The 27,870-nt window shown below is 39.2% G+C and overlaps 3 protein-coding genes across 4 annotated transcripts; 2 read left to right on the forward strand and 1 right to left on the reverse strand.

Annotated features, from left to right (window-relative positions):
• Positions 1 to 13,865: 13,865 nt before the first annotated feature.
• Positions 13,866 to 15,027, reverse strand: fam221a (family with sequence similarity 221 member A). The gene is made up of 6 exons (XM_065470738.1): positions 14,963 to 15,027; positions 14,645 to 14,818; positions 14,377 to 14,567; positions 14,181 to 14,254; positions 13,923 to 14,055; positions 13,866 to 13,879 (listed from the first exon to the last, which is right to left on the reverse strand). The coding sequence occupies exons 1-6, from the start codon at positions 15,025 to 15,027 to the stop codon at positions 13,866 to 13,868; spliced, it is 651 nt and encodes a 216-aa protein (XP_065326810.1).
• Positions 15,028 to 15,403: 376 nt separating this feature from the next.
• On the forward strand, positions 15,404 to 20,592 carry ccdc126 (coiled-coil domain containing 126). The gene is made up of 3 exons (XM_065471092.1): positions 15,404 to 15,742; positions 17,466 to 18,055; positions 18,240 to 20,592. Exons 2-3 carry the CDS (start codon positions 17,818 to 17,820, stop codon positions 18,482 to 18,484), a joined length of 483 nt encoding a protein of 160 aa, XP_065327164.1. The 5' UTR covers positions 15,404 to 15,742; positions 17,466 to 17,817; the 3' UTR covers positions 18,485 to 20,592.
• Positions 20,593 to 20,738: 146 nt separating this feature from the next.
• On the forward strand, positions 20,739 to 27,340 carry tra2a (transformer 2 alpha homolog). Of its 2 annotated transcripts, none has more exons than XM_065471094.1 (9): positions 20,739 to 21,021; positions 22,332 to 22,465; positions 22,584 to 22,749; positions 23,330 to 23,383; positions 24,605 to 24,793; positions 25,675 to 25,790; positions 26,034 to 26,144; positions 26,229 to 26,299; positions 26,461 to 27,340. In XM_065471094.1, exons 1-9 carry the CDS (start codon positions 21,019 to 21,021, stop codon positions 26,469 to 26,471), a joined length of 855 nt encoding a protein of 284 aa, XP_065327166.1. In that variant the 5' UTR covers positions 20,739 to 21,018; the 3' UTR covers positions 26,472 to 27,340. The 2 variants fall into 2 exon arrangements, with proteins under 2 accessions (XP_065327166.1, XP_065327165.1); XM_065471093.1 differs by having other exon boundaries at positions 20,739 to 20,911.
• The last annotated feature ends 530 nt before the right edge of the window (positions 27,341 to 27,870 follow it).

Consider the following 27,870-nt stretch of genomic DNA (forward strand, 5'->3'; position numbering starts at 1 on the left):
TCAGAGCAGCGCTATCTTTGCCTTTCTTCGCGTGAACGTCACCGCTGATGCTGTCATTAGCGCGAGTGTTTTTTATATTGAGTATTTGAAGCTCTTCCCATTAGTTTAATAGATGCAAAATAACAATGGAAAGTAGAAACAGAGTGCGTTAATAAACCTGGTTTCAAATGAGAACAAGCAGGTTTAGGGATGGTTTTTCCAGACTTTAGCCAACCCTGCTGATACGCTGGCATTTTAGAATCCAAACCAATTAAGACAAGTTATTTCTATGAAGGAGCATAACATAATTATTGCTACAGGATAATTAAATTCTAAAAGGTCCACAGCAAGTGCGCAGTTACGCATCTAATGGACAATTTTCCTATTGGAAATATGCTTGGATTATCTTGACTTGTTATTAATGTAACAATATTTTTATTGCACACACACACACACACACACACACACACACACACACACACACACACACACACAGCTGCATTTAAACACACACTGTCACACAGACAGGCTGATACACACGTCAGCTCCTCTGTGGAGGAAGAAGGTAAACAATTTCACAATCAAGTAGTGATTCTTCTACATAATGAGATCAATAATCCCATTTGAAGTCACAAAAGAGTGGCAGTAATGCAACACTGTGGGCGAACTTCAAATGATTCCTCTATAGAAGGCCTCCTCACCAAAAGAAGCTCCTGTGACGGCGCCCTCGGCTGATCTGGAATAAAAAGACCTCAAACCGACTCACATGTGCATGAGCTTCGTTTGACTGAATCAGTCCACTAATTTCATTTTGCCGTTCATTCCCTCAGATGAAATGAGAGACTGTGACTCTCGACGTGAACAAAAGCCCTAAATGTGAATGTCACGACACGTCAGCTAAAGAAGAGCCCAATCTCCAAGGAACCCACTTAATAAGAAAACCCAAATAGCACTTCAAATGAATCTGTATCACCAAGTGCTTCATTTACCTCCCATTCATAATCCTTTTGTATACCAGCCCGCAGCCATATAATCTGTCAAAATCAGTATTCTTCAGCAGTGCTGCTTTTTTAAGTTGCGCAGAGGATGCGTTAAGAGGTTTTTGTGTAACACAGGATGCTAAGAGGGGAGATGAGGGATGGGGCACAAGTGAGAGAGTGTGGAGCACAGAGTCATGACCAAATCGTCATGATCGCAGGCAGGAATGAGAACTTTCAGTCCTCACTCAGGGGATGCGTGCACGCAAAGAGAGCACTTCATCAGGTATAACAGCGTTTTCAAGGAAACAGCTTGCACGTATACGTAGGTGTCTGACTTGTGTGAGTGGAGCAGATGTCTAAAGCACTCCGACAAAGTTGAGAGGTCAAATAGTGTCTGCTTGATTAAAAAGGCGGGGGCTGGGCTTTTAGTTTTTGACCCGATAATGGCACTAGATAAAACGTTAAAGGAACTAAAACATCTCACCGCTAATGGTGGCACTAAAGGAAAAAGCCAGGGCATCACCTTGGTAGAGATTAGTCATCTAGGATCCGTGCATGCCTGTGAAAAAGTTTGCTGATCCATCCAGCAGGTGTTTAGAAAGTGTACAGCACTGAAGAGAAAACTCGGGCTTCCTGGCGATGCTTACAGATAAAGTCATGGGATCACTCATCCACTGGGAAACATGACTGTGTGATCATGAATTCACTGGATGCAATGTTGTTGAGATCTTTCAGTCTGCACCAAAGTGAATTACAGCCAATCAGTACATTTCCATACGAAGATGTGGAACATTCAGCATTTGCTCCTGTACTATATTGTACTTTTAGAGGTCACTGGGGTCATACCATGTGAGGTACTGCTGTTGTACCCTGGACAGGGTGTAGTTATTTGTATGGTTTTTACTTTAAAGAGAGAAGCCTTGGGCTTTGACATTTTTCTATTTTATTCTCTTATTTCTTAATGAGGTACATGGGCTTCCATTAGTTTAGCTTTTTGATTAATTCAGAACAGGATTGGCATTTTGTAAAGCATTTCTTAGTCTTGTTTGGCCCTTAGAAAGGTACATATAGTTACCTTTAGGTCCAGTCAGGGGGGAACATTCATGTGGATTGTTCCTCTAGGGACAGAAATTGACTTTTAGTCTGGCTTATATTTTTGAGAGCATTAAACAGCAACTCAAAAATGTTCCTATGCAGGCCTAAAATTTGAACCCAAAGAACTTCCTTTGAGGCAGTGGATGAATCCCAAACTAAATATGCCTGTCAGACAGTGGATTAGGAGACACACACAGACAAATCAGTGTCTTTAGGGATACCTTTGAGCTTTTGAAACAGCACGCATCCTTGCTAGCAAGAGTCAAAGAGCCTTTAGACATATAGAAAGAGAAGCTCAGTAGATAGACTCAGGGAAACAGCACACCTGAAGTCCCCCTCTGCTGCTTGATTGAAAGCTTGATGGAAATGCAATGCAGTTTACGTGAATCAGAGACATTAATTCTGAGAAAACTCTGCAGTGCAATTCACACTGGAGAGGTTTGATGGGTGTAAAGGGGCGTTATTGTAAATCACTGTTTGAATTTGCATTCTTCTTCCTGTAAACAAGTCTGTTGCTGCACTATGTGGCATGTTGCTTTATCTCCATGAAAGCAGGCATGGTAGCTTTTTTTTATTTTTTAAAGCCAATTCCACCTAGACTGCTTCTGTAGAAATAACCATTTCTGTCAAAAGTATTTATTAATACACAGGTGAAAATAGTCCCCAACAAATGCACTTAGTCCTGCTTGAATTTTTCTACTAGATATCCTTTTTTTTTTTTCTTTTTAAAGGGCCTAAATCTTTAATTCATTATTTAAAGACTGATGAACATATTTTTTTTAACAGTAAGAACAATATATAACACCACCAGCCTTATCATTTTACATCTAAGGTGAGACAGGGGGTCAAAAATAATCAGCTAACAAGTATGCAGTTAGGGGACATTTTCCCAGTGACATCTTTGCTTATTTGCGGCTTCTTTCTTACTGCACATACAGAGGATTAGTCTGTGCTTGGGGTTATAACAGTCTCATCCAGTGTTCTGTTCATTAAATATTTACATCATGATCTATAATTAAAAAAGCTCTGACAACCAGGTCAGATATTGGAGGAAATCTGCTGAATTTCTGTACATCACAAAAGAGGAAAAGGACGAGGGCACCGTTCTTCAAACTCAGGGGGAGAAAAATGGTTAAGTGACAGGGCTAAGAGAGTTCAGGGGAAATGTGATCATTCATTTATGTTAGCATCAGCACTAATAATATCAGTGCTATTAGAAAGATGGCTACCAATCAGCCTAATACAGTCCCAGTTATGCTGGCTAATTAGACAAATTAAAAAAATACCTGCAATTAATTTAACAATGATGTATCAATGCAGCACTTTTAAGGTAACCGCTGCAGAAAATAATTTAATGAAGAGCTGGCGTTATCAGAAATCGGCTCTGTGGAGACCGACTCCTTCAGAGAGCAAGCTGTTTAAATGCAAATTTGTTTTCTCCTCCTCTCATCAGCCTCCTGGTTTGTACAATAAGTTCTCTCCCGGGATTTGTAGAGATGAAAAGGCTCGCAATTTTCAGCTGCTCTGAATGACACTTTTCAAATTTACAGTGTGTACGAGCGCACAAGGAAACGGTGACAAGCAGGCTATGTGCGTTGTCTCTGTCAGGCAGTTGCATGCAAACAGGCCAAATCCCATTGCAGCTTTGTGCTTTCTTTGGCTATAACGGCATTTTTACATACAACTCTGACATCTAAATTGCTGCTTTTGACTACACTATTGTGCAATGGTGACTTGTGGTAAGCAAGCACTACTATTACTTAGATAGGGCACGGCAGCTCCCGGTTTAGCTGCAAACTGAAGGTGATTTGAGCGCCATTGCAGAGGATTGTGATTTGTCATCGATTAAATAAACCAAGGCACTGGATTAGCGAGTTTAATAAAGTCTGATTGTTGCTTGTATAGCTGTGCTTCATCATAATAACAATTAACTTACATTAGGTGACATTTAAGTTAACAATAGTTTTACAGAAAGATTTCTGCTGATGTCTAACAAACTTCATAGAAGCATATCCCCAAATGGTTCTTCTTTGTCTTGGCTTTGACATTAACTGACAGTCTTTGTAGGCAATTATGCAACATCTCAAAGAAACTTAAGCTTCTCCTCTACTTTCAGATCACAGAAAATACAATACTGACAACCCTCATAGAGGAAACATTCATTTCTTCTTCTGTTTATTCATTTCTTCTTCTCCTTATTAAACACCCACTGCTTTAAGAGTCAAACTGCTTTCACTTATTTTAATTTACCTGTCTTAACCTTGTCTGTCAGCGCTCCTTGCTGTCTCCTCTGATCTGTGTGAGTATGCGTCTGTATCTGTATGGGTGTTTGCAAGTGTGTCTCATCTGCTTCTGGGGTGAAAGCAGCACCAGTGTCACGTCAAGAGAAGCATCATATAAGGTCTTTTGAGAGACAGATGAACAGAAGGTCACGCTAGCAAGCTGTGACAGGTTGGTTCGGCTCAGGTGTGCAGGTGGGAGTCCTGAGCTTTTATATTAGGAAACCTGATGAAACCTGTAACACGTCAAAGGGCCCTAAACTTTAGTTTAATAAATGTTACGACCTGTGTAAGACCACGGCAGTCTGTGTGCGTCACTGTTATGTCTGCTGTCACATTGAATTGAATTTATCTGAGTCATTTTGGGGAGGTTTTAATTTTTTGGCGGAGTGACAAAAAATAACCTTAAACAACAATTAAAATGGATTCTTTTAATTCTTTTCAAACTTATGTATTTAAACACAAGACACACAATCAAATGAATGACGTTACAATTTCCAAATCATAACTATTAAACATATTAGTATGTCTACTGAATACATTGACAGTACTTTTCCATCCATTTATTATACTGTAGCTGTAAATATATGTTAAAATATTTTACCAACTTATTAGATACCATATAGAAGATGCCTGGTAATAGTGTGTAAACAATGCATTAGTAGGCATTTGAAAGCATCAAGAGAATGTGCTGCATTCATGACGTTCACATTCACTGTCAATCAGCCACTGACTATGCCCCGATACTTATTTTGTACATTAAAAGCATCTGCAGATTTAATGTTATTATTAGGGTAGCATAATGCATGGTTAGGCTACTGTGAATACAGATGTTCACACTAAAACAGTGGGAACAAGCGCAATATTATAATTAAAACTAGTTATAAAGAGGTTTAAGTTGTAAGTGCTGTTTCTTGCATAATTTATTCATACTTAGGATTAATGATACACAATAGTACTGCACGTAAGAGGCTTAAAATTGGGCTAAGTCTTGAGACAAGGGAGATATTATTCTCATCTAGGCTAAATGTTTTGACCTCTTATAATGGCAAACGTGTAATGTGCTTTAAAATGAACTGCTGCGGGAAACATGCTTGTTTCCTTTGTTGCTTCTTAAATAGGAAGACGCCACTGCTGTCTATTAAATGTAAATCCATGTAAAGCTAGGCTGGTTAGCTTAGCTTAGTCTCTGTTCAAAGGCAGCAAATCCACTAAAGCTCACTAATTAACCCATTATATCTCATTTATTTAATTAAGGAGTGTTTTACTGTACATGCAGAGACTGAGCTGAGCACAAACACACAAGCACAGGCCCACAGAGAGGGTCACTGCACTTGTTGCTAGCCAGTGTACAGCTAACGTTTAACATAGTTGATACATTGGTTGTTTAAGATGATTACAAATGGCCAAAAAGGGTGGATTCACACCAATAACAAGGTCAAGAAACATTTTGCAAGAGAAAATACAGTCACTAGTAATTCGTCAGCGTGTCAGATAGGTGTTTTCCAGTCTTCCTAGTTTTTATGCTAAGCTAATTAGCTGATTCAAGGCAACCCTATACTTAACTGAGAGATCTGAGGATCAATGGGACATTTCCCAAAATTTACATGTATTCTCTGCGTACTATCTTTAAAATTAAGACTAGATTCAATCATCCGACACAGATTTTAGATTTGTGATCGTTAATTTCATGCTAATAGATGCTGTCTTTAATGTTGTATGTTTTTATATTTCTTTGTTGTTTTGTGTTTTCTTATTGTACTATGAAATTTCATGCTGTAATTTTATGCACTGTTGTAAATATGTATTTGGTTTTTGGACTAGATTGTTGTACATTATCTGATGGTTTATTAAATTTATTATTGTTTTTGTCTGACCTGCCAGGGAGTACAGACGAAAAGTAGCTTTTTGGCTTTTCTGGCATATTTACTTTACGCTGTCCCTTTTAAATAAATACATTCATATATATAGGCATCAGTTAAGTTGTCAAAATCTGCTGCTAGGCTTTTAACATGCCGCAAAAGGAGTAACTACATTACATCAGTCCGTGCAGCCCTTTAGTAGTTAACTGTTAGTTTTAGAATTTATTTCAAGATTTTACTGCGGTTTTTTAAAGTGCTACAGGTTCAGACTCCAGCCTATATCTGTGAGATGCTGACATGAACCTGCACTGGCCCCAAAGGCTCATTTAGTCACTAAAAGTCTTGGAGCATTTGAAGTTCAGGCCCCACAGATGTGGAATATTCTGGAGGCAGATCTCAGGTGGGCAAACTCTGTAACCCTCTTTCAAATCTGTTCTTTAAAAATGCATATTTGTTGCTTTTATTATTATTAGACACTTTGTAACTTTTATTTACTTTTATTAAGTGCTATATAAACACAAACAGTGTAAAGTCAATGGATTTTCTTTTTGTGTGTGTATAATTTACCTGACTTTAAGAGAATAAAGAACTACAGTTTTGTGGAAACTCTCACTCAAGAGAAAGAACAAGAGTGAGTCTACAGCAAACCTTAGGCTCTGTCCTGCCTTGACAGCTATAATTTTAGATATTTTATATTTTGGGCCTCCTGTTACTTTACATTATTACTGAAAAACAAATTTATAAACATTATTGTGGAAACACTACTGTCCTTTATCATTGACTTATAGCTTTCATGGTATCCTAGCGTTTATAAGTGCCTCATTGCTAGGTTGAATCAATAACAGCAACACTAGTAACACTAATTCGTCTCTATCACTGGCTATGTTGTGTATTTGTTTAAACTCATATGAACTCCATCAGTGTTCATATATTTATGAATGAGTGTGTGGGTGTGTGTAGCTGCTTGTGTTTAAACACGTGCTAGCCAAACAGTCATTAGCTATACAATACCTTTGTGTCTGTTATCACAGTGTCTTACGAAAAAGCAAAATCCATTTCTCTCACCTCACTCGCCACCCCCCTCCCGAGTCTGTCGACACAGGAGGAGATCGAAGCACAGCATCTATGAAGTCAATTTCTCACTGTTTCTACCACAAAAGAGAGGAAACACACACATCTATGCCTTAGATTCATGAAATTCTGATTTTTTTTTTCATTCCTCTTACACATTACTCTGTTTTCTTCAAGTAAGAACAGAAAAAAGCTCTTCAGATTCTTTTGGTAATCAGGAGAGGATTCATGGAAAAAGACTGGCCTGCCACACTGAAAGTCTTGGGTTGAAGATGTTAGAAAATAATTTAGTAATCAGATTATTAATGAATAACTAAAATGGTAAACTAGGGAACTATAGATCTCACTAGATATGTAATTGAACACTGTAAATCTTGTTTGTGCATTGTGGATGTAAAAGTGGAACAAGTGAAAATCATTTTCATGCTCTGTATTGGAAGTGAACTGTACTGTTTCTTTTAAATAAATAAACGAAATTGAAATACTTATGTTATGATTTAGCATTTTCCTCTTCAGTCTTGGGCAGCACAATGGTGTGGTGGTTAGCCTCAAAGCCAGAAGGCCAGTATAGTTACAAAACCATAAACTGTGTGTGAAAGGTAGAAGTAGCCCCTGGTCTGTAACATGAAGCCACTTTGAAAATGCTTTAAACCTGCATTTTTATTAATGGCCAGCAGGAGGCAACTCTTCTGTTACAAAAATCCTGGTTATGTGGAAGTCTATGAGAAAATCACCTTATTGTTCATTTGATTTGTGTTCAGTAAGTATCTCGTAATGAGTTTATAGTTCCAATCACTAGTTTAAAATCTTCCACAACATGATGTGATATTCATTGAGTAAATGTAAAGTAAAACAGGTAATAAAGCAGGTCATTCGTGCCAGCATGCTAATGTATAGGTGTGCCCTTACATCCTGCAGTTTCTCAGCCAGATCTTGACAGTATTTGTTGCTTTTATTACCTCTGGTCACCTCTGTTTTTTCTGAAAGTCAACACGGGAAGAGCCAAGACGCAACCTTGGATATACACATGCATTCATTCAATTTATTGTTTATGTCACAAAGCCATGATTTTAGCTAATAAATAGCAGTACACACAAACATATAGGCTGTCTTCCTCCTTTCATCCTCAACTGATTGTGGCAGATGGTTGGCCTTCCTAAGCCTGGTTCTGCCAGAGATTTTTTTCCTGCTAAAACTGCAGGTCATGCACTTTCTATGCAGCAAGTTAAATAAGAAATATGCATTGCAATAATTTGAAAACATGCCACATTAATTAATTTGCCCAAATATTTTGCACAGTACTGTTTTACACCCTCTGTAAAGTGGTTATAATAGACACTCTCTGAGTTCTTAGCATCATTTTGGGAATTCTCTTCAAAATTGTATCCCTAGATTCTAACTTAGCATGTAAGTGTTTTTTTTAATGATTTGTCAGAACCTATCTGTTGTGTTTCTCTGTGCCTCTGCATGAATATTTTTTTACCCCTCTGTCTGTGGGGAAATTGCAGGAAGAGTTCTTTGCCTCCAGTTAATTCAGTCTTTGCTTACGATAACTGTCACAGGGGTAATTAAGTGTCTTCTTGCGCAGTAATTGCCAATTTAATCTTCCGTTCTTGTCTCTTGATTTGTTGCGTCGAATCTGTCAGTCAAGCAGGGCGTGGTTTCCATGGGGATGAGTCAAGTGTAGTAGTCATTCCCCTCAACAGGTTTCTGAACTAAATTACCTGTGGCCTCCTTAACGGGGTTGCTATGGAAAGGCAATTACACTAAATAGTAATTGTGCCAGACTAATTCGTCAGGCCTTTACCTCTTAAATTAATAGGTTTTTCACCTCTTGCTCTGCCTCACCCCATCCCACTCTGCGATAAGCAAACAGTGAAAATAGGTTAAGTTTTTCTAAGAATGCTTGATTCTCTTCTAAGTAGCAAAGGAGAAACACGATTAATATTTTGAAGTGTGTAAACAGCTGTGATTGGTTGCATGCATGCTTTATTTAGCCTGATACCATGGGCATTGTAGATACTCTGAATCTGAAGTTTCAGCTTTGAGATTTCAGATTCCTCTTGGTTCCTTTTTAAACACTCGCCTGCTGAGACCCAGGTGCATCCATGTCGTCCTTCGAGCACAGACCAACGTCCTTTCCCCCACGACCACCTGCTCAGCTCACTAACTCGCACAAACACATGCCGAGTTCCCTCAGGTAATGCCAACATTACAACACAGGTGACTTGAAATTCACTGGGCACCACCAATGTGGATGCTGATCCAGTTTGACTTGCGATCATCAGAGTAGGAACATCTGTGTGGGAGTAAATCCTCATTCGGAGCCTCATTAATTGTGTTTCTCAGTTGAAGATGTTTGAAAGTAGGCTGTCAGTGAAGAATATATGACCCGCTTCTATCGTCATTCACTGGATGGATTAAATCAACTCTCATCATTCCTGATCTACCGTGAGGAATGGGATTAATCAATCGGAGACAGTACATCTATCTGCAAATTAAAAACTGCGCTCATCAGTGAGCACGTAGCGCCGTGGTTCTGCTGTTATTTTAGTGATGTGTTGAGTGGGTGGCTTCTTCGCAACAAGAAAACGTCAGTCATAAATGGCTCACATGCGTAAACTGACCAGTTTAATAACTAAATGTTAGAGTGACTATTAATTGCCATAAGAATTTTAGGAATTAAACTTTAAGGACCACTAGTTCATAGAAAATATATTTCTGGAAGTGGAAAACATTCAATATAACTTCCAATCTTCCCAGAACTGAACATCCCAGGAAATAAAAGAAAATCCAAGTGCTTGAGCTCAGACTCTACTGATCTCAATTAGATGCTAACATTTGTGACAATAATCTTTGGCCTTTGTGTCGTTTGGAGAAAACCAAACACACCTACTGTCAGCACGGTGGTGGAGGGATGATGACTTTGGCTTGTTTTGCAGCCACGGGACCTTGGCAGCTTGCTATCACTGAGTCGACCATGAACTCCTCTGTATACTAAAAAGGCCATAGCTAAAGAAATTGGACAATGATCCCAAGCACAGCTGCAAATCTACAACAGAATGAATGGGGGGGGGGGGGGAAAGTCAAGATCCTGCAGTAGTCCAGTAAAAAGTTCAGGTCTGAACCTGAGTGAAATGCTATGGAGCTTGAAAGAGCTATGTATATACAAATGCCCATAAACCTTGAGCTGAAGCAACATTGTAAGGCGCAATGTAAGAGAGCAATCAAGACACACAGAAAACAATGACCTTAAATTCTTCAAACAAAGAAGAACCACCCATGAGAAAACTTTCTTTTTCACATGACTATAAATTGGCTGTAGATGTGAATGTGAGCAAGAATGGTCGTAACCCTCAACTTGTTGGCCCTGTGATAGATCAGCGACCTGTCCAGGGTGCATCCTTCCTTTCCTCTTATGACAGCTGGCATAGGTTTTAGGCCCCCATAACCCTGAATAGGATAACTGGAAGAAGATAGATGGGTGGAAAAGTTTAGGAAAAAAGATAGCTGGTGAACAGGTTCCAAATCTTAGAAAATGTTATGATGGTGATTGAGTAAAACTCAAAATGATAGCTGAGCAGGTTTTATTATTTTATTATGGCTGCTTGATTATGGAAAAAACAAAACAAAACTTAATAGCACTTATTTTGCCCACTGCTGAGATCACAGTTGTTTAATACAATTACACACAGATTTTAGGAAAATTGTAGTCTTATATACTTTAAAAAGGAAGGTTGACCTTTGGATTAATTTGAGTTCAAATAACTTTAATAATAATTCAACTGAAGATGACTAAATAAATAATTTTGAAATCAAATACACTTTTCCACATCATGGTGGGGAGTGAGCCTGTGGCAAAATTAAAGCAATGGGATCTACAAATGAGAGGAAATATGAGAGAATTAATGCAAAACAGAATATGGCCCAATGATTGTCTTATCTTGATTATCTTGTTTTAACAATCATAAGAAGCTTAAACTGTAACTGAAATTAAAATTTCCAACCCACAATCTGCTTGTTCTGCACAGCCCTGTTTTGAAAAGACACACATGGGCGCAGGGTGAACTACACACAGATACACACACACACGTTTCCTTTTTTCAGGACAGTAACTTCATGAACACTTGCACATGATGCATTTCAGTGACATCTGTCAATGCAACAAAACCCTGGGTCACACCCTTCCTGAATGATCAGTGCATTCAGGGTGATCGTGGCTCAAGAGTTGGCAGTTTGTCTTGTAATCGGAAGGTTGCCGGTTCGAGCCCCAGCTCGGACAGTCTCGGTCGTTGTGTCCTTAGGCAAGACACTTCACCTACCGCCTACTGGTGATGTCAGTCTTCCCCGGGGCAGCTGTGGCTACAACTGTAGCTTGTGGTGGTGTGTGAATGAATAGTGGAATTGTAAAGCGCTTTGAGGGTCTCGAAAAGCGCTATATAAATGCAATACATTATTATTACACATCATATCTTAATTTTTACCATCATAGTCACACTTGTGAGTTTCAGCAGACGCCAAATAAAGAGGACATTGGTTTATGCATCATGGCAGCACAAACAGCATTATAAAACAGACAACATCTACTTGATAAAGCATTGTTTTGTCTTCTTAAAAGTTCACAAAAACAGTGTGTCAAAATCTGGATCATCGTAATAATGCTGCCAGTGGCTCCCCCACTCAGCTCTTTGACTGAACCGATATACTGTATTGTCAGTAATTGTTCAGTTGCATGGTGGGATTTAGTCACAGCTTTTGCTGACAGCTGATTATATCACTTTGTCACGACACTGACGAAGACATACTTTTCAGTGAAAGCTGAAATGATTTCACTTTGAACCAAGCTGCTTGTTCTTCAAGTCCAATAACATTTTTTTTAACCTTAGTCTTGCTTCTGCACACATGGTAGATTTTAAATCAAACAATCAACATGTGATTGAAGTGCAGATTTTCGAAGTTTCAGATTTTTAATTCAGGGGGTTTAACAAAAGTAGCGCATCAACTGATTGTGAATTACAGCCATAGTATATGCAGAGAAATGGGGGTGTGACTGTATGCAGATAGTATGCAGATTGCAGGCTGCAAACACAGCCTGTGGATTCATTAATCTACATACAGCAGTAAGCGGTTTACACATTCACCTAATAAGCGGAAAATCTCTGGTTCGATCCCAAGGGGAGACACAAATCCCTTTGGGGTTACATCAGGAAGGCCAACCTACGGTAAAAAATCTGCCGAATCAAACATGCGAGCTACCCCTGTGGCGACCTCTTGTGAATAAGACTGCAGCTTAAAGTAGCTCTCTACAGGACTATACTATGTGCACAGATACAGCCAAATACTGCAAAACTGGAACACCATGTCAAAGTGCAAATGGATAATGACCCAAAGAATACTGCAAGAGCAACCGAAGAGCTTCACAATGCACAGACATGGGATATTCTTCAATGACTAAGCCAGTCATCCAATCTGAGCCCAACAGAGTGTGTTTTATAGTTTCTGAAGACCAAACTCAAAGCACATACAGCCGAAAGCAGCAACAGAAGGTCGCTGAGCATCTCATGCAGGAAAAAGAGCATTTGATGATCTCCATGGGTTCTAGACTTCAGGCAGTCACTGACTGCACAAGATTTTCACAGAAGTATTAAAAATAACCTATTTCAAATTATGCTGGTTTATCCAATTACGCCTCTGTAAATGGGGGATAGTGTATAAAAATGGCTGTAATTCTTACAATGCTTACTCGCTGCCTGCAATCCACATACAATCCGCATATCGCCACACCCCCATTTAGTTATACGGCTGTAATTCTTAATCAGTCAATGCAGGACTTTTGTTAAACCCTTGAATTAAAGCTTTTTTCTTTTATTTAAAATCTCCTAAAAATGACAACAATTTCAGCATTGTCCAAATATGTATGTATTGAGGATTTCATATTCATTATCCTATGGATACACACAAACCAATGTTGTATTTTATTGTTTGTTGGTCCCTCTCTTACAGAGAGCAAACCTTGATGCTTTAGCTGATGTTTGGTTGGTCTTTAATGCTGAGCAGCTCTGCTGAGGGCTTTCATTTTTGTCTTGATCTAAAAAAAATAAATACAGCAGAGATTATGGAAATCATGTATGGAAGGAGGTGTCATTGCAAAATGTATGCAAAATTATGGAGTAATCAGTCCACTGCATAAAGTTTGAATCTTTTTACACACTGTACTAAAATCAAAAGAAAGACATATATTTTGTGTCCACACAGCTGTACTCCAAATCTAGTCTGGGACAAATCGAGATGATAACCACACACAGTCTTTACTCTACACTTTTCACTTTTCATGAACAAATCGCAGCACTGCAGGTTTCTTCATTTCAACGCTGACACTCCACTGCTCTTTGCTGCCCTCCTATGTGCTTTAATGGAACTAACAGTACATACAGTTGAATGCATCCAAAAACACCCTAGCAAAGGCTGGATCACCAAATCACTCACTCTATAATTCAAAGAGCCTGAGATGAAAAAGGGCTTTAATGGTCTTAGTGCTTACAGGGTGTTAGTGTCGCTGTGTGAGCGACACCAAACCACACATGTGTAAAAATGGATCTCTACTTTTGCTTCCCTTGGAAGAAAGACAAAAAGGTTATATGCAGTTATAGTCTTACCTGAGCCACTGATTTCCAAAGCTAGGTAACCATCAATCAAGGAGCTGAACCCTGTCAGCCCACCCATGGCAGCATAAGGGACATCCCTGCCCACAGGCTGACCCCGTGCCTCCCTCTCCAGTTTTGTCTCAACCTGCCAAGAAGATAGAGATAACACAATAAAGTTTTATTTGAAATTATGCAGAGTAATAGAACTCTAGATCTAGCATCTGCTTCTTTTACAAGAAGAAAACATGTTTGATGTTTGAGTTGTCTTACCAGAGTCTGGTGTTCAGAGCTGGGCTGGCCACACCCACAGGTGTAGGGACTCTGGAATCCAGAACAGGAATTGCCTGATAAAAAAGTCAGTAGAAAATAATCTGCATTTGAACAAGAGTCCACGTAGGTCCTGGAGTTCACACTGAGTGGAGTAAACCTCTAATACAGTTTTAAAATGTAGTGATTTCAGACTCACAAGACTTGCACAAGTGGCCTGCTGCTTCACTGTGATGTTGAGGTAAGTGTTTACACCTGCAGCGCACGGGGTTCGGTCCAAGCCGAGGAACATATTCGTAGGCAGGGCAGCAGCATCCCTTGACTCTGCATGGTAAGGCCAGGGGTCGCTCAGAGGGAACCACTTCCCAGTCTGTTTTATGTTGCTTGTACCTGGATTACATTACATTACTGAGCATGTGCAAGAGAGAAGGATGTCTGAGTGTGTGAGTTATAAAGGAATGTGTTACCTATGTGCACAGAAGCACTGTGCTTCTGGGCCAATCAGCTTACAGTCAATACCCCCAGGCACTCCATAGCTCACATATAACCGGTTTTTAAGTCGCTGAGAAAACATCTTCTTTCTGTATTCCTCATATTGCTCTGGAGTGAAGAGCTTTTCTCCATCATCATCACCCACAATCCTTCAGAAGACGAACCACAAATAGGAATAATATTACATACAGTTAAATCTATTTATATTCCTTGTTTTAACTTTGGCAAAAGCTGTCACGTGACGGTGACTGAAAAACCAAAACCATCAGTCAAAAGACACTCGCCAAACAAACCTTCTGTATTCCCAGTAGTCATCAACTGCTTTTAAAGCGGATTGATCAAGACCTATTCTCTCCATGTTGTTAGAGGGTTTAACTGTAGCTCGCTGTCCTTGCACAGTAGCTACTCTTTGTGTTTACCACCAGTTTTAAAATTGCCATGGAGATGGTTTTAGACTTCCCTCTGACGGGCGCAGGGTGAACTACACACACGCGCGCACAAAGCAATGACGGATTTGTGGCTTGCTATCGTCGTGAACATTACAATATGCCATGTGATTTTTTTTTACTGAATAAACTTATTGTTACTTAAAGGTTTCCCCTTAAATAATACTCGTAGATAAACGAAAATAATTAAATAAAATATTTGGTTAGAGGCGATACGCCACGATAAGTAGGGTATGAATACATTTCCCATAATTCAATAGCACTGACGCATGCCCGAGACGTCCAGTGGAACCATGACATTCAGCGCAGTTGCATGCTTGGAATTTAGCTGCCGACTTTTGCATACAGAGACCTCGTCGGTTTTTCGAGGCTGTGTCGGAAGGCGGCGGAATGACTTTGAGCCGGAAAAGACACCTTCACTCGAAGTTCGGTAGCTAACTTTTCGTTAACGGAAACAAAGGGAGGGTGCCGTTCACAACACAGCAACAACAGCCCCGGGTTGCCAAACAACAAGCATCATTCAGTGTCAGCCACCGGTAGCTGCTGGAGCTCACAGTCGCCTCGTCACTGCCTATCTGCAGCCTGCAAATTTCCGCTTCAGTTCAAGTTAGTTCCCCAGATAACACGGTGGGTTGAAATGTGTGTTTTTTGAAAGGTTTTGGGAAGGTTTACCTTCCTTTTTCGCTGTTGACGGTATGGTTTGAGTGCTGGCGAGCAGAAATGTCGAGCTAACGTGAAATACTGATGGAGTTGGAAACCGCTTCAGTGACTGTTAAGTAGTTAAAACAAATGTCCCGAAATGCCTATCCGAAACGGAGTACATATGTGGTTTGGATTCGTTTTCAGTGCTGGGTTGGATAATCTACTTTAAACATGTTTATTTTATCTTATGATAGGAGATAAATGTAATGACAAGTTCATTAAGTTCTGTTTTTTATTTTTTGTAAAACCCAAGCACTGTTGACAGTTCAGTATTGCGCACCTGTCGCCTAATTGAACCATTCGCTGACCCTGCCAGCTGTTTGCCTGTGCAGATGACATGTGACAGCTGTTGTGGTCAATATTTAACTTCTGGGATAGATGTTTATGGCTGATAAGGAGTCCGATAAGCTATGCGCCCGATTAGGCACGCTGTGTTAAACAGACCTCTAACTAGGTGGAAGATTATTTGTCTGAAATGTTTGTTTCCATGAAATTATGGTCAGGTCATGACAAGAGTCTCACCTCCTGACTTACTTATACCGTTTCTTTAAGAATTTCTTCCTAGTTGAGTTTGTATTGACTGGTTTTGCCCAGGTCACAGAAAGGACATGTTTGCGTGTATGAGAAGCGTCACTTAAAAGATTGTGTTACCCATCTTTTCATAATTTATCTGCTCAATCACCATCTCCTCTCCAGCCTCAAAAGAAGTGACACTCCCTCACCCAAGAGATTTTTCAGAAAATGAACCTGGTGACAAAGTTGTGAAAGCTGAGAAATTGTTGTCTAATGTGCTTTGACTGTGCACAGTGCGCTTGCAGATTATTTGTCACTATTGTGCCCATTGTGGAGGTGGGATTGGGGTATGAATGCCCTCTGTCTGTTTCTCTCTCCCCTATTTGGAGCTGCAAAGTAGGTACCGTGAAGTCTAAACTAGTAATCAGGTTTCTGGGCTAAGAGGGCTAAAAGAGATTTGTAGCTTAGTGTTTGTAACCAAAAGCAGTAAAAGGGGGAAAATGTCACTAGTAACAACCAAGTATTTCAGGAAGCCTTGCTATTAATGATAAGATAGATGTGATAATTCACATGAGGTTGTGCTTTCATTAACTCATCCAGGAATACTCATTCTGCGTTTAAAAACAGTGTGAGCCCTTACAAATTAGTTTAGAGGATGAACAAAAATGAGACTGCAATGGGTTTAAGCTTTTTTTCTTTTAGTCATCACATTGCAGCACTGCAAAAAAAAAAAAAAAAATCCATCTCATCCATTTTTTTCCGCTCATCCTTATTAGGGTCGTGGGGGGCTGGAGGCTATTCCAGCTACCATAGGGCATGAGATGGTGTACACCCTGGGGAGGTCGCCAGTCTGAAGCAAACCTAACACACAGAAAGAGAGAGAGAGAATCTGACACACTACATTCACACCTATGTATAATTTAGAATCACCAGTCAACCTTATCTCACTAACTGCATGTCTTTGGATTGTGGGAGGGAGTTTTGCTGCAATGTTTAAAGTAATTGTTTTGTCGGATTTTTCATTGCATCCCTAATGTAAGCATGTTTTTCCCTCTATGTTAATGTTATTATTTCTGTCTGTTGTCTTCTTTTTCTTGTTCTTTTTTTTTGTTTGTTTGTTTTTTGTTTTTTAAAGCATTTTCAGCCATGTCTGCTGATCCGCTACCTAAACACCCAGTCTGCATTGGTGATTTGGTCTCACACATCTTGCAACCCAAGCACCTTTCCAAACACCCCTGAGTGTCGATGTCTGTGGCTACACTTCTTGGCTTCTGCTGTTACTCCAGACTTCTTCATATCCCCTCATGATGAGCAGGATGTGCAGCAGACTTTGACAGCTTTGACCTCTGTGTGAATAAGGACAGCAGAAATTTTTTCCTGCAGGAACTGCTACGTTGTCAAGCTGATTGTTTAAAAATTCAAAGAACTCAAGGCCTTCAGCCTCAGACCGGGCATTCATAGCCACCTTTCCCCTTCACCACAGTACCATGCTGGCTGCACTACTGCGTAGGAACATGTCTCAGAAGCTGAGTATGCTACTCCTGGCATTCGGCCTGGCATGGGGACTTATGCTCCTGAGGTACACTGTGCAGCAGCCTCGCCATCAGAGCAGTGCAGAGTTGCGTGAGAAGATACTGGAGCTAAGCCGGCGATATGTCAAAGTGCTGACAGAAGAGAACCAGAATGCACCAGGTGGGCCACAGGGAACCTCCATGGCAGGATATGGTAAGAATTTTAGAAAAATTCAGAAGTGGTGTGCAATATTACCATACTTTCTAAACAGAAGACTTTACTAACACCTACATGAAAATTGTGTCTCGTAGTTGCAAGAAAAGCAACCTCAAGCACTGATTTTTTTTTTCTTTCCCCTTTTCCCTTCTGTATTTTTCTCTGTACTGTACTCAAACAGCTGACCTGAAGAGGACTATAGCTGTGTTACTGGATGACATTCTGACACGGCTTGTAAAACTGGAGGGGAAAATTGAACTGGTGGTCAATTCCTCCTCTACAAACAGCTCCCACACAGCAGGGGGCCTGCTTGCATCTGCTCCTGTAGCCCTGCAGAAACCTGTGAAGCAGCAGGAGAAACCTGGAAGTCACCCAGGGACATCTCGCCTTCATCCACACATACCTAATAGGGCCCGACCACATTAAGAAGGCCAAATATTGTTGTTTTTTTGTTTTTTTTAAATAAGCACACCAAGTTTTACATCTTTTATTGCTAATGAAGCAACATCAGATAAATAAAGAGCTGCAGGGATTCTTATGGATGCCCAGAAGCTTAAGTTGTGGGATGTGTCTCAGAAATATTCATCCAACTCAGAAGAAAGAGGACCTCTTTAGTCTCTCAATGCTGATATTTATTTCATTTTTTTGTACCAATACTTCCAGCACATCTTTTTCTTGTTTTGTATTTCCATTGCTGAAACTATTATGCCTATTTTTTCAAATGTAAGGTGACTGTTTAAGTATATGCCAAAAGCAGATGCTTGAAACTGTTCCTGAATTCCAAATGCTTAATCATAAAACCAGCTTAAAATGCTCCCATCGCCAACAATTTACAGTACTACTTCAACATATCAAAATGCTGTACATGTATGATAGCTTAGAATACAGTTTTAGTTTTTTGCTGCCACGATTGCTAAACACTAAAGAACTTGAAGATTCTTCCTTTAGCTTACAGCTAATGAGGTTTTAAGGCTAAATTAACTAGGTAGTTTTCTTGTAACAAAAAATCCAAAGAATATTATTTGCACTCCATGTGAAGGCAATATAAATGTGTATGTGCTGTTGCTGTGAGACGTATGGAGAATATCATGGGATGATGCCTATTTGCCGCTGTAAATGCGTGTGAGTGTGTGTGCTTGCTCTGTCTCACTTCAAATCCAGTAGCTCAAAGAGACTGAATGTATATGCAGTGAGTTTTTAGCCCACTAATGCTGTTAGGATAACTGACTCACTGCTTACACATATTCATGGTGCACTGTGATTATAGAAATCTTTTAAAATTAAATCATCTGCATTTGACCTGTGCTCCTAGCATAGTTAACACTGGTTTGTCCACCAAGAAAGAAAAACTTTAACTTGTTGGTCGTTATACTGGATTTGGAACATTTTTATCAACATTTCTTCCTTTTTTTTGGCGGGAGGGGGATTATACAAAACACAGCATGAGTGGCAGAATAAAAGTGAGGAAAAATAAGGCAGTTAAAGCAGGTTTGTTTCAGCTTAACAGTATGTGGTGATCACAGGACTAAATAATCGAGTAGTGGCGTGACCTTAATTTGGTACATGATGCAATGAAGTAAAAATGATACTGTGGTGACTTGATGGGAGATGGCTTTACTCATACAACCCTATTTTCAAAAAAAAACAAAACAACCCAAACTGTAAAATAACTGATTTTTTAAAAATTTAAGCAGTAGCAGCATGCTTCCCAGAAAGCCTAGTCTAACACTAAAAGAAAAATGCGGTTTAGTCCAGGACTAGGTATAATGCATGTCTGGGAATCTTTATTTAAATACAACAAAAAGAGCACTACTATTTGTTCATGTTTTTATTGAGAACTAGAATAAAAACTTCACCATCTTCCAATGTGCATGAAGAAGGCAAGAAGACAACTCCAGGAGCATAATGTAGAAAACAACTTTGTTGCTAACCAGTGGACTTTATTTTATGACCTCAAGCTGCAGGAATGTGTCACACTGCAGGAATAAAGTTGCTTAATATTTCTCAACTGCAGCTGGACGTTTGTCTTTTTTGTAACTTGTATTTGGTGGAGCTTTTTTTTTCTTTTTTTGGAAATGGGGTTGTAAAGTGTGATTTAGACTTCTGCGGAAAATCTGGCATAACTGACTTTGCAACCGGGAACTCCTAATCCCCACACCGCAACCTTTGACGCCATTCAAGTCGTTGACCTGTAGTTACGTTTGTCGTGAGGAGTACGTCAGGTTATACAGAAGGTTCCGGCGTAAGGTTAAAATGGGGTTCCGATTATGGTGTACATCTGACGCGGAAGTGTAATTCACCTGCAAATTAACCTCATGATTTAAAAAAAGATCACCAGTAAGTTTGTGTCCTGTCCTCTGACATAAAGAGAAGCACAGCACTGAAATACAAAGCAGGTCCTTCTTGAACATTTAAATGTTTTTTTAAAATCATGTTTCTTTACGTGACTGTAGCCTCTACTCTGCCTCCAACGATCTTAACTCTCACTCTCTACAATGAGAAATTTTGCTCTCCTTGACAATAAATTACTTTATCCTGTGTGGCAGCGTTGCTTTGTACTAAAACATCTCAATGTTTCTCCGCGACACTAATGGTCTGTGAAAGAACATTACAACTTCTCCGTGTTCGCCATGTTTTTTTTTTTAATGTCGAAAGGGGGGGGCGTGGGAGATGACGTCAGATCCTGCGGCACATAAACATATCAGCAACCTACGTTACGCGCCATCTTCTAGCTACCGACCAGAAAATATACGTAGCATATAAACCCACTTGCTTATTTTTTGTCCAAATAACCGCTTTTATTAGCTATACCGAGCAATGAGTGACCTTGAGGAAGGAAACTATGAAGGGCGGGTAAGTAGTTCCCGTCGAATGATATCGGTGACACCTTCCTTTCTTCCCTTTCTCTTCCGTGTGGCTTTCAGTAAAGAACATTGTTAGGATACACTAACTACTAGCCAATGGTAATGTGTGCTAACTCTAAATAACCTGCAACGCTTTATCGGCTTGCGTTACAGTTTTCAGGCAGAGGCAGAGAAATGCCTCAAATTAACGGAAGCAAACTATGTTAATACCTGTTTAATGTGAAAGGTTACTGCCATGCTAGCAAGGCTGCTTCTAACAGGCGCTAGCTAGCAAGCTAGTTGGCTTAAAATAATAACCAGTGTTAAAACACTGTTGTGTGCAAATTGGCTTCATGCAGTGTCAGTTTAATTGAGTGCACCTGACTCATTCGTTAATGAAAGGAATCACAAGTTATCTCCTACGTTATACCAACGTCCTTTTGTGCGCATAGCTCTGCACACTTAGGGTTTTTTTTTTCGTTTTGTGTTTTTTTTTTTTGTCTGTAGTACTGCATTGTGTCAGTGTATGAGGGTTAGTCCTAAGCCACTCTTCGTTCTCAGCGTTCATTCTCTGGTTTATCAGGTTGAAACATTGCTAGAACATTCATTTAAGCTCTTTTTATTCCCATATATGTTACATTGTTCTGCTCATTTGCATAATTTCTGGATTATTCAAACCTGATGAAGCAGCACTGTAAATGTAATGATGCATTCAGTTTTCCTTTAAATTTCATTCACCATATTCTCCTTTGCTAAAACACTCTGATCTTAATTTCATTGAATGTTCTTTTTTCATTAAGGTTATTGAACCTGAAGGATTTGAAGAGTTTTATCCAAGAATGATGAAGAAAATTTTCAAGATAAAAGAAGGCTAATGAAAACATATACAGAACAGAACATAGAGCTGGAAAGGGAGGAAGTGTACCGGAAGAATGGTGTCAGATAGACGCGCTTGCAGTGTAATGGCTAAAATGAAACAGACCTGGAATCAGAAAATGAGAAAACTGAAAAAAGAAGAATGAAGAAGGATAGAAATCCTCAGAGAAGGGAGTAGCGTGTAAAGAATCTGGAAGAATGAATGTGTCCCTAGGTTAAGTAAATATATTGTTTGTGTCAAAATGTCTTTTCTTTATCATGCTCCGTTTGTGTAACATAAGAAAATGCATGGTGTTTTTTTTCCCGTTTTAATAGCCCAGGTGAACATGTACATTTTTTAAATATATATATTTTAATATTATGCCACACAGAGGTTCATTTATTGAAATTACATGATTACTAACCCTTTTTCCCGCAGTATATAGGCTGTACATTTTAGATAAGTGTACTCTGTATGATACTTCCATTATATTTGACTGCTTATTGTGATTTGTATAAATAAATAAAAAAATTTTGAATGAGTAAAGGTTGTTAACATACTGCTATGGCAATAGGGGTCACGCTCCCCATCTAAATCGGATCGTGGGAGTCCAGCTCGGGTCAAGTCGGAGAGCAGGTCTGGCTCTCCGAGCCCATCCCGGGTCTCCAAACACTCCGAGTCCAGATCACGCTCTCGGTCAAAATCCAGGTAAGCTCTGCCCTTTTGCCCCCCCCCCCCCCTTCCCAAAACACACACATACACACACTCTGATTATCCTAAATGTTGCCATCTTCTGTTGAATTCACTTCTTCTTCTTCATTTTTAGATCTCGTTCTAGACGGCACTCAAACCGCCGGTACAGCCGTTCACGCTCTCGGTCCTATTCCCACCGGAGGAAGTCCCGTTCTCGTTCCTACAGCCCTGAATACCGGCGCAGGAAGAGCCAGAGCACGTCCCCTATGTCAAACCGGCGCCGTCACACCGGCAGTAGGGTAAGTGTAACTGAAGGTGTTGTAGGTTATGAAAGGAAAGGTAAAGAACGTATACATTCACAATCAGATTTGTAAAGACTGGGTTATTGTGTATCATAGTTAGTAAGTAGTGAGGACATGAATATATACTGCACGATATACTCAAAGTGAAAATGTATACGCTCAAAATGCTTGGGGGGGTATTTTTAATGGAGGCCATGCCTGTAAGTGAATTTCACACCACATTTCGCTCAACACATGACACATTTTTATTTAGCGCACCTACATGTTTTCAGAGGCTTCAGGCTAATCTCAACAAAACAGTTTTGTCATTTTGGTTTATTTTTTCAATATGTATATTATGTTTGTTTGTTTTAAATTGTTATTAGGAACTACAACTGTTTTAACAGGAAGTGTTTAATTAAAAGCCTTTACAGTCCAGAGAAGTGTTCTCATTGTGTTATGTTATAAAAAATATATTGTTGTGTAAAATATGTTGTATGTTATCAGTTGATTGTGGTAAATGCGGTGGGAATCCGCTTTGACATGACATTTAATAACCCCTTTGATAAACCTTCCCTCCCTTTCATTATATCAACAGAGCCATGACTTCACAAAAGAAGCATACAGTCATGGCGGTGGTGCTGATGTTAGGGTATGTGGACCTTCTGAGATATTTTGGGGGGGAAAAGTAATGTTGTGTGTGGGTCAAAGTTACCACTCTCATTGCAGTGCTGCATGAGGTATAAAGGCATAAATAATCATAGTGAAATTTTTAAAAACACAAATAACTTGATGTATGTGGACACTGTGGCTGGTTTGCAACCAGCGTCACCTTTATTATCTACAATAAGTATTAGGTCACCTAATGAATCAAGTTATATTTTGAAACTCCAGTGGAAAAGAGGCCTCAACTAACATTTAAGTACTTAAAAAACTGCTGCCACTATTTCTTTACTGTATGTTTATTTTGTTGCTCCAGTAATTGAGGATTTCTGATGTGTGTATAAAGTACAATGTGCTATATGTGTTTGACAATGACAATAATTTTTGAGCAGATCAAATGATATACTAAGTGTCCTGCCTTTTTTTTAAAGTTACTTTTAAGATTCAAATGTAAAATGCTGGTAAAGTAAAAATATATTGTATATATTTATGCCATATGCACTAAAAGTAATGTGTTTCAGTGGTTCCTCATCTGCTGACATGTTCTTGCAGCACCATGTTTAACTAGTTTAACTAGCTTTCTTAAGCTCAATATTTGTAGGGCACAGCTGCTTTATGTGGGCCATATAATAATACAAAACAGAGCAAGCATGAGGAAAGTGAAAAGGTTTTATAGCACGTGTATATACATAGCTCTCCCTGTGACATATTTTTGAAAGCAGTTTAAGGGGTTATTAAAGCTGTCATAGTTTACCCACTGAGAATTTATTGTGCTACTGTTTCAACATCTTTTGTTACCCCATTGTACAAACATAAGTTATATGGATTATATCCTTTGAAGCAACTCAGTAACTGCCTCAGTTATAAGCCAAAAGTCACAATGTGAGAGCATGTATCCAGTGTAGGTGAAACAGTATTTTGTCCATAAGATGCAAAACTGATCCAAAAAAACCATTAAGCATCAGCTGCATCAGTTATAAATGAATTGAGTTAATGTGTTTTATTAGTGATTATTTTCTGTGCTAGGTTTTAGGGAAAGACATTTTTCTAGCATCTGTGCATTAAGTATGTCAAGTGATCCTGTGTGTATGTGGTGGAGGGTGAGGGGGGCATCATAAATTCATTAAATATATTCTGTATGCAAACCATTACATGGGTAGATGTGGTAAGCTGCGTCATCAACTCTTACCCCTATCGCTGACCTTTCCAGGCGAACCCTGATCCGAGCACGTGTTTGGGGGTGTTTGGTTTGAGCCTGTACACGACTGAGCGTGACCTGAGAGAGGTGTTTTCACGCTACGGTCCTTTGGCTGGAGTCAACGTGGTGTATGACCAGCGCACAGGTCGCTCCCGTGGATTTGCCTTTGTTTACTTTGAGAGGCTTGAAGACTCTAAAGAGGTATGGAAAATATTTGGGGTGTTATTTATGGATCAGATGCCCAGTGGTCTTCAGACTTGATGCAAGCAACTTATTTTTATTGTAACTTCACACATCTGGAGTGAAATTATTTATTCCCCAAAGTTGGCTAGAATGAAAAGTGAAGAAACGAAATAAAGGAACATGTGGTGTATTTGTATAGTGTGTGTGTATATAGTTTTTATTCTTTGGCACTTTTGTTTTTAATTTATCCACTTTAATAAATATTTTTTGAACGAGTATTTTATAACTATGGAAACGTGTTTCTGCCATGGAGAAAAAAAAGTTACAAATTTTTTGCTGCCAATATGTCAATTTCAGGTTATCTCATTTTTTTTATTTACTATTTTAAATCTTTAAAATTTTTATTTAGATATCTGACTGAAAATTTTTGAAATCTATCTCAATTTTGAGTTAAGAATGGAAATGATTAAAACAAAAACATTGTTGGCAGAAATAGGCTCGTTTTATCAACAAACATTATGAAAATTGCCAGAAAAAAAAATGTTTACCCCATAAAATGAAAATAGTTTTGGCTACAGTTCCCAATGTTTCTGGACTATTTCAGTTACCCCAATGAAACCCAAGGTCCAGAAAGAGGGAGTTCTCCATTTTTGTTACCAGTTGTTTAGATTTGCTTCCTCAGAGTTTTTTTTTCTTAAAGATCGGGTGTGATTACTTGAATATGCCACTAGGTGTCAGCCTTTCCTTAAATTCTCTCACCACCCAATCATGGGGTCTAATAATATAGATGGTTTCAGTGTGCAATATTGGTGGGCCTTCATTATTTAAATACATTTTTACCAAAGAGCTTACAGTGGTCTGACAATATCTTTGCATTCTCCTCCCTTTTGTGTTCCCAGGCAATGGAGCGAGCCAATGGCATGGAGCTGGATGGGAGGCGCATCAGAGTGGATTATTCCATTACTAAACGTCCCCATACCCCTACGCCAGGAATCTACATGGGCCGACCTACACAGTAAGATCAGCATTTGTATCAAATCTTAGATACCTGTTCCCTTAACCTACTGCATGACACTGGAGCTCCATTTAAAATCTCCATGAAGCTTAAATGCACCTCTGAGCCATACTGATTAAATGCGGTATTGTCTGTGCTTAACATGGTGCTTTTTTCCCCTCAAGTTTCTCAGAAGTCATTTTACTTTCTTTTTTTTTTATGTATTTATTTTTTTAATTAATGAATTTTTTTAAATTTTTACAGCAATGGTGGTGGTGGTGGGGGTGGTGGCAGCAGCAGAAGGGGAAGAGAGTCATATTATGACCGCGGCTATGACCGCTACGACAGATATGACGAGTACGACTACAGATATAGGTGAGCGCTAATTTTTCTGAGTACAAAGTGTTGTAGTATTATATGGTAGAAGACGCATTTCAAGTTCCTTTTGTCTTTTTTCAGTCGCAGGCGCTCTCCATCACCGTACTACAGTCGATACAGGTCTCGCTCACGGTCTCGCTCCTACAGCCCACGTAAGTGTGAAGAGAAATGGCGCACAAAAAGATGGTTATTGCACTTGTTCGAACACATCTCTGTGCCTAACTCTCTGGTGAAATGATGATCAGTCTTTTTGCACTTCACAGACTTCAGCCGTTTATTAACACAAATGTTTGTTGTTTCTTGTCTTTTGCAGGACGCTACTGAGTTGCTTCTTTCAACATTCAGCATCCCTCCAATAACTGATGGGTGTGTGTGTGTGTGCTTGTGGTACATCAAGGTGTTTCAGAGGGAAACATTTTGATTAAGCATGTCTATATCAGCAGAACTCTTGAGTTTTAAAATAGTTCTTGTTTACATGAAATAGATGTCTTAATTTTTAGACCTTTGGATGCATCCGTGTTGAGTTTGAGCACAGAAATCAGCACCTGTGGCTTACTCTTGCCTCATTTTTAGACCTCCATCTTTCCTTCCTCCTTCATTTTCTGGAGCTCGGATCGCGTGTTTTGCTCACTTATGGTTGATCAGATTTGTTGTACTCATCACTGTTAACTTTGTACTCAAGATAGGGAAAGAAAAAAGTGACACTTGATTTTGCAGCCTGTATTAATGATGCACTCTGTGTGTATAAAGATAACAAATTAATGCGAGTGTTAATTTTGACACTAAATAACTTTAATGGTATCTGAATCAGGTGGTTAAAATGAAGTGCTACCAACATCAGAAGTTCAAATTTTTTTTCCCCAGTCAAGAAGTTATTGTTTAAGTTTTCAGAGTTTTAATATCATGTTTTGCAATTTGTTTTATTTTTATTGTTGTTTCTTTGTATGGAAAATACAAATTTATGAAAACCGCGAAAAGTTTGTAAGGTGTTTTTCTGACTTAATGTGCATGAAATTGAAGTTGGGATTTAGTTGTACAGGTGGGAGTGAATGCTGTAAGTTGAGTGGATGAGGTGGGAAAGCAAGAGATTCACAGAACAAGATTAATTCCAAGGTGGTGTGCACGATAAGATATCGACACAAACTTAAAGTCGCCTGCTGTATTCTTGTGTTGAAACTACAGTGTATCCTCAATATACATTCAGTTTACTTTCATTAAGATGACACCAAGGAAAATAAACACAACGGCTTTTAGCAAGACTTTTATTAGACTGAGTTAATAAAATACAAAGTTCACATGGAGGGGTAATACATTAAAATGCACTAACTTCTCCACCGTTGTGACAGTGGAGATTACATAATGAAAAGGCGACAACATGATTAGATTTGTTTTGCATACAATGGTGTTACCAGCCACAGGTACAGCAACCCTGCAGAATGCATGAAACCACCATGATCACTCACTCTGTCCCCCACAAAGACAGCTAAAATTTGAACAGATTGAGAGGAAATGGGATTTTGACACAGCGGATAATCACAAAAGTAAACCTGAAGGAATGAAGGGTCCTTTATCTGTAGACCATGGGACCAATAACAAGGCACTTCATTCAAATGGGGTTAATAATCACTGCTGACATGTCATGGGGCCCCTCAGAGTTATGCATTCATTCCTAGTCATTCACATAATTCTTATGATTTCAAGGTAACTACTAGCTCGAAGGACA

This window comes from Pelmatolapia mariae, linkage group LG22, assembly GCF_036321145.2.
Source record: "Pelmatolapia mariae isolate MD_Pm_ZW linkage group LG22, Pm_UMD_F_2, whole genome shotgun sequence".
In the NCBI taxonomy this organism is placed as follows: Eukaryota; Metazoa; Chordata; class Actinopteri; order Cichliformes; family Cichlidae; genus Pelmatolapia; species Pelmatolapia mariae.

Coding starts and splice junctions, on each gene's coding strand:
- fam221a (XM_065470738.1), bottom strand. CDS start 15,027: ATGGAGAGAATAGGTCTTGATCAATCCGCTTTAAAAGCAGTTGATGAC. Junction 14,568..14,644: donor CAGTGCTTCTGTGCACATAG/GTAACACATTCC, acceptor AATGTAATCCAG/GTACAAGCAACATAAAACAG. Junction 14,056..14,180: donor GCTCTGAACACCAGACTCTG/GTAAGACAACTC, acceptor TCTTCTTGGCAG/GTTGAGACAAAACTGGAGAG.
- ccdc126 (XM_065471092.1), top strand. CDS start 17,818: ATGCTGGCTGCACTACTGCGTAGGAACATGTCTCAGAAGCTGAGTATG. Junction 18,056..18,239: donor AACCTCCATGGCAGGATATG/GTAAGAATTTTA, acceptor GTACTCAAACAG/CTGACCTGAAGAGGACTATA.
- tra2a (XM_065471093.1), top strand. CDS start 20,876: ATGAGTGACCTTGAGGAAGGAAACTATGAAGGGCGG. Junction 24,794..25,674: donor GGCTTGAAGACTCTAAAGAG/GTATGGAAAATA, acceptor TTGTGTTCCCAG/GCAATGGAGCGAGCCAATGG. Junction 26,145..26,228: donor GAGTACGACTACAGATATAG/GTGAGCGCTAAT, acceptor GTCTTTTTTCAG/TCGCAGGCGCTCTCCATCAC.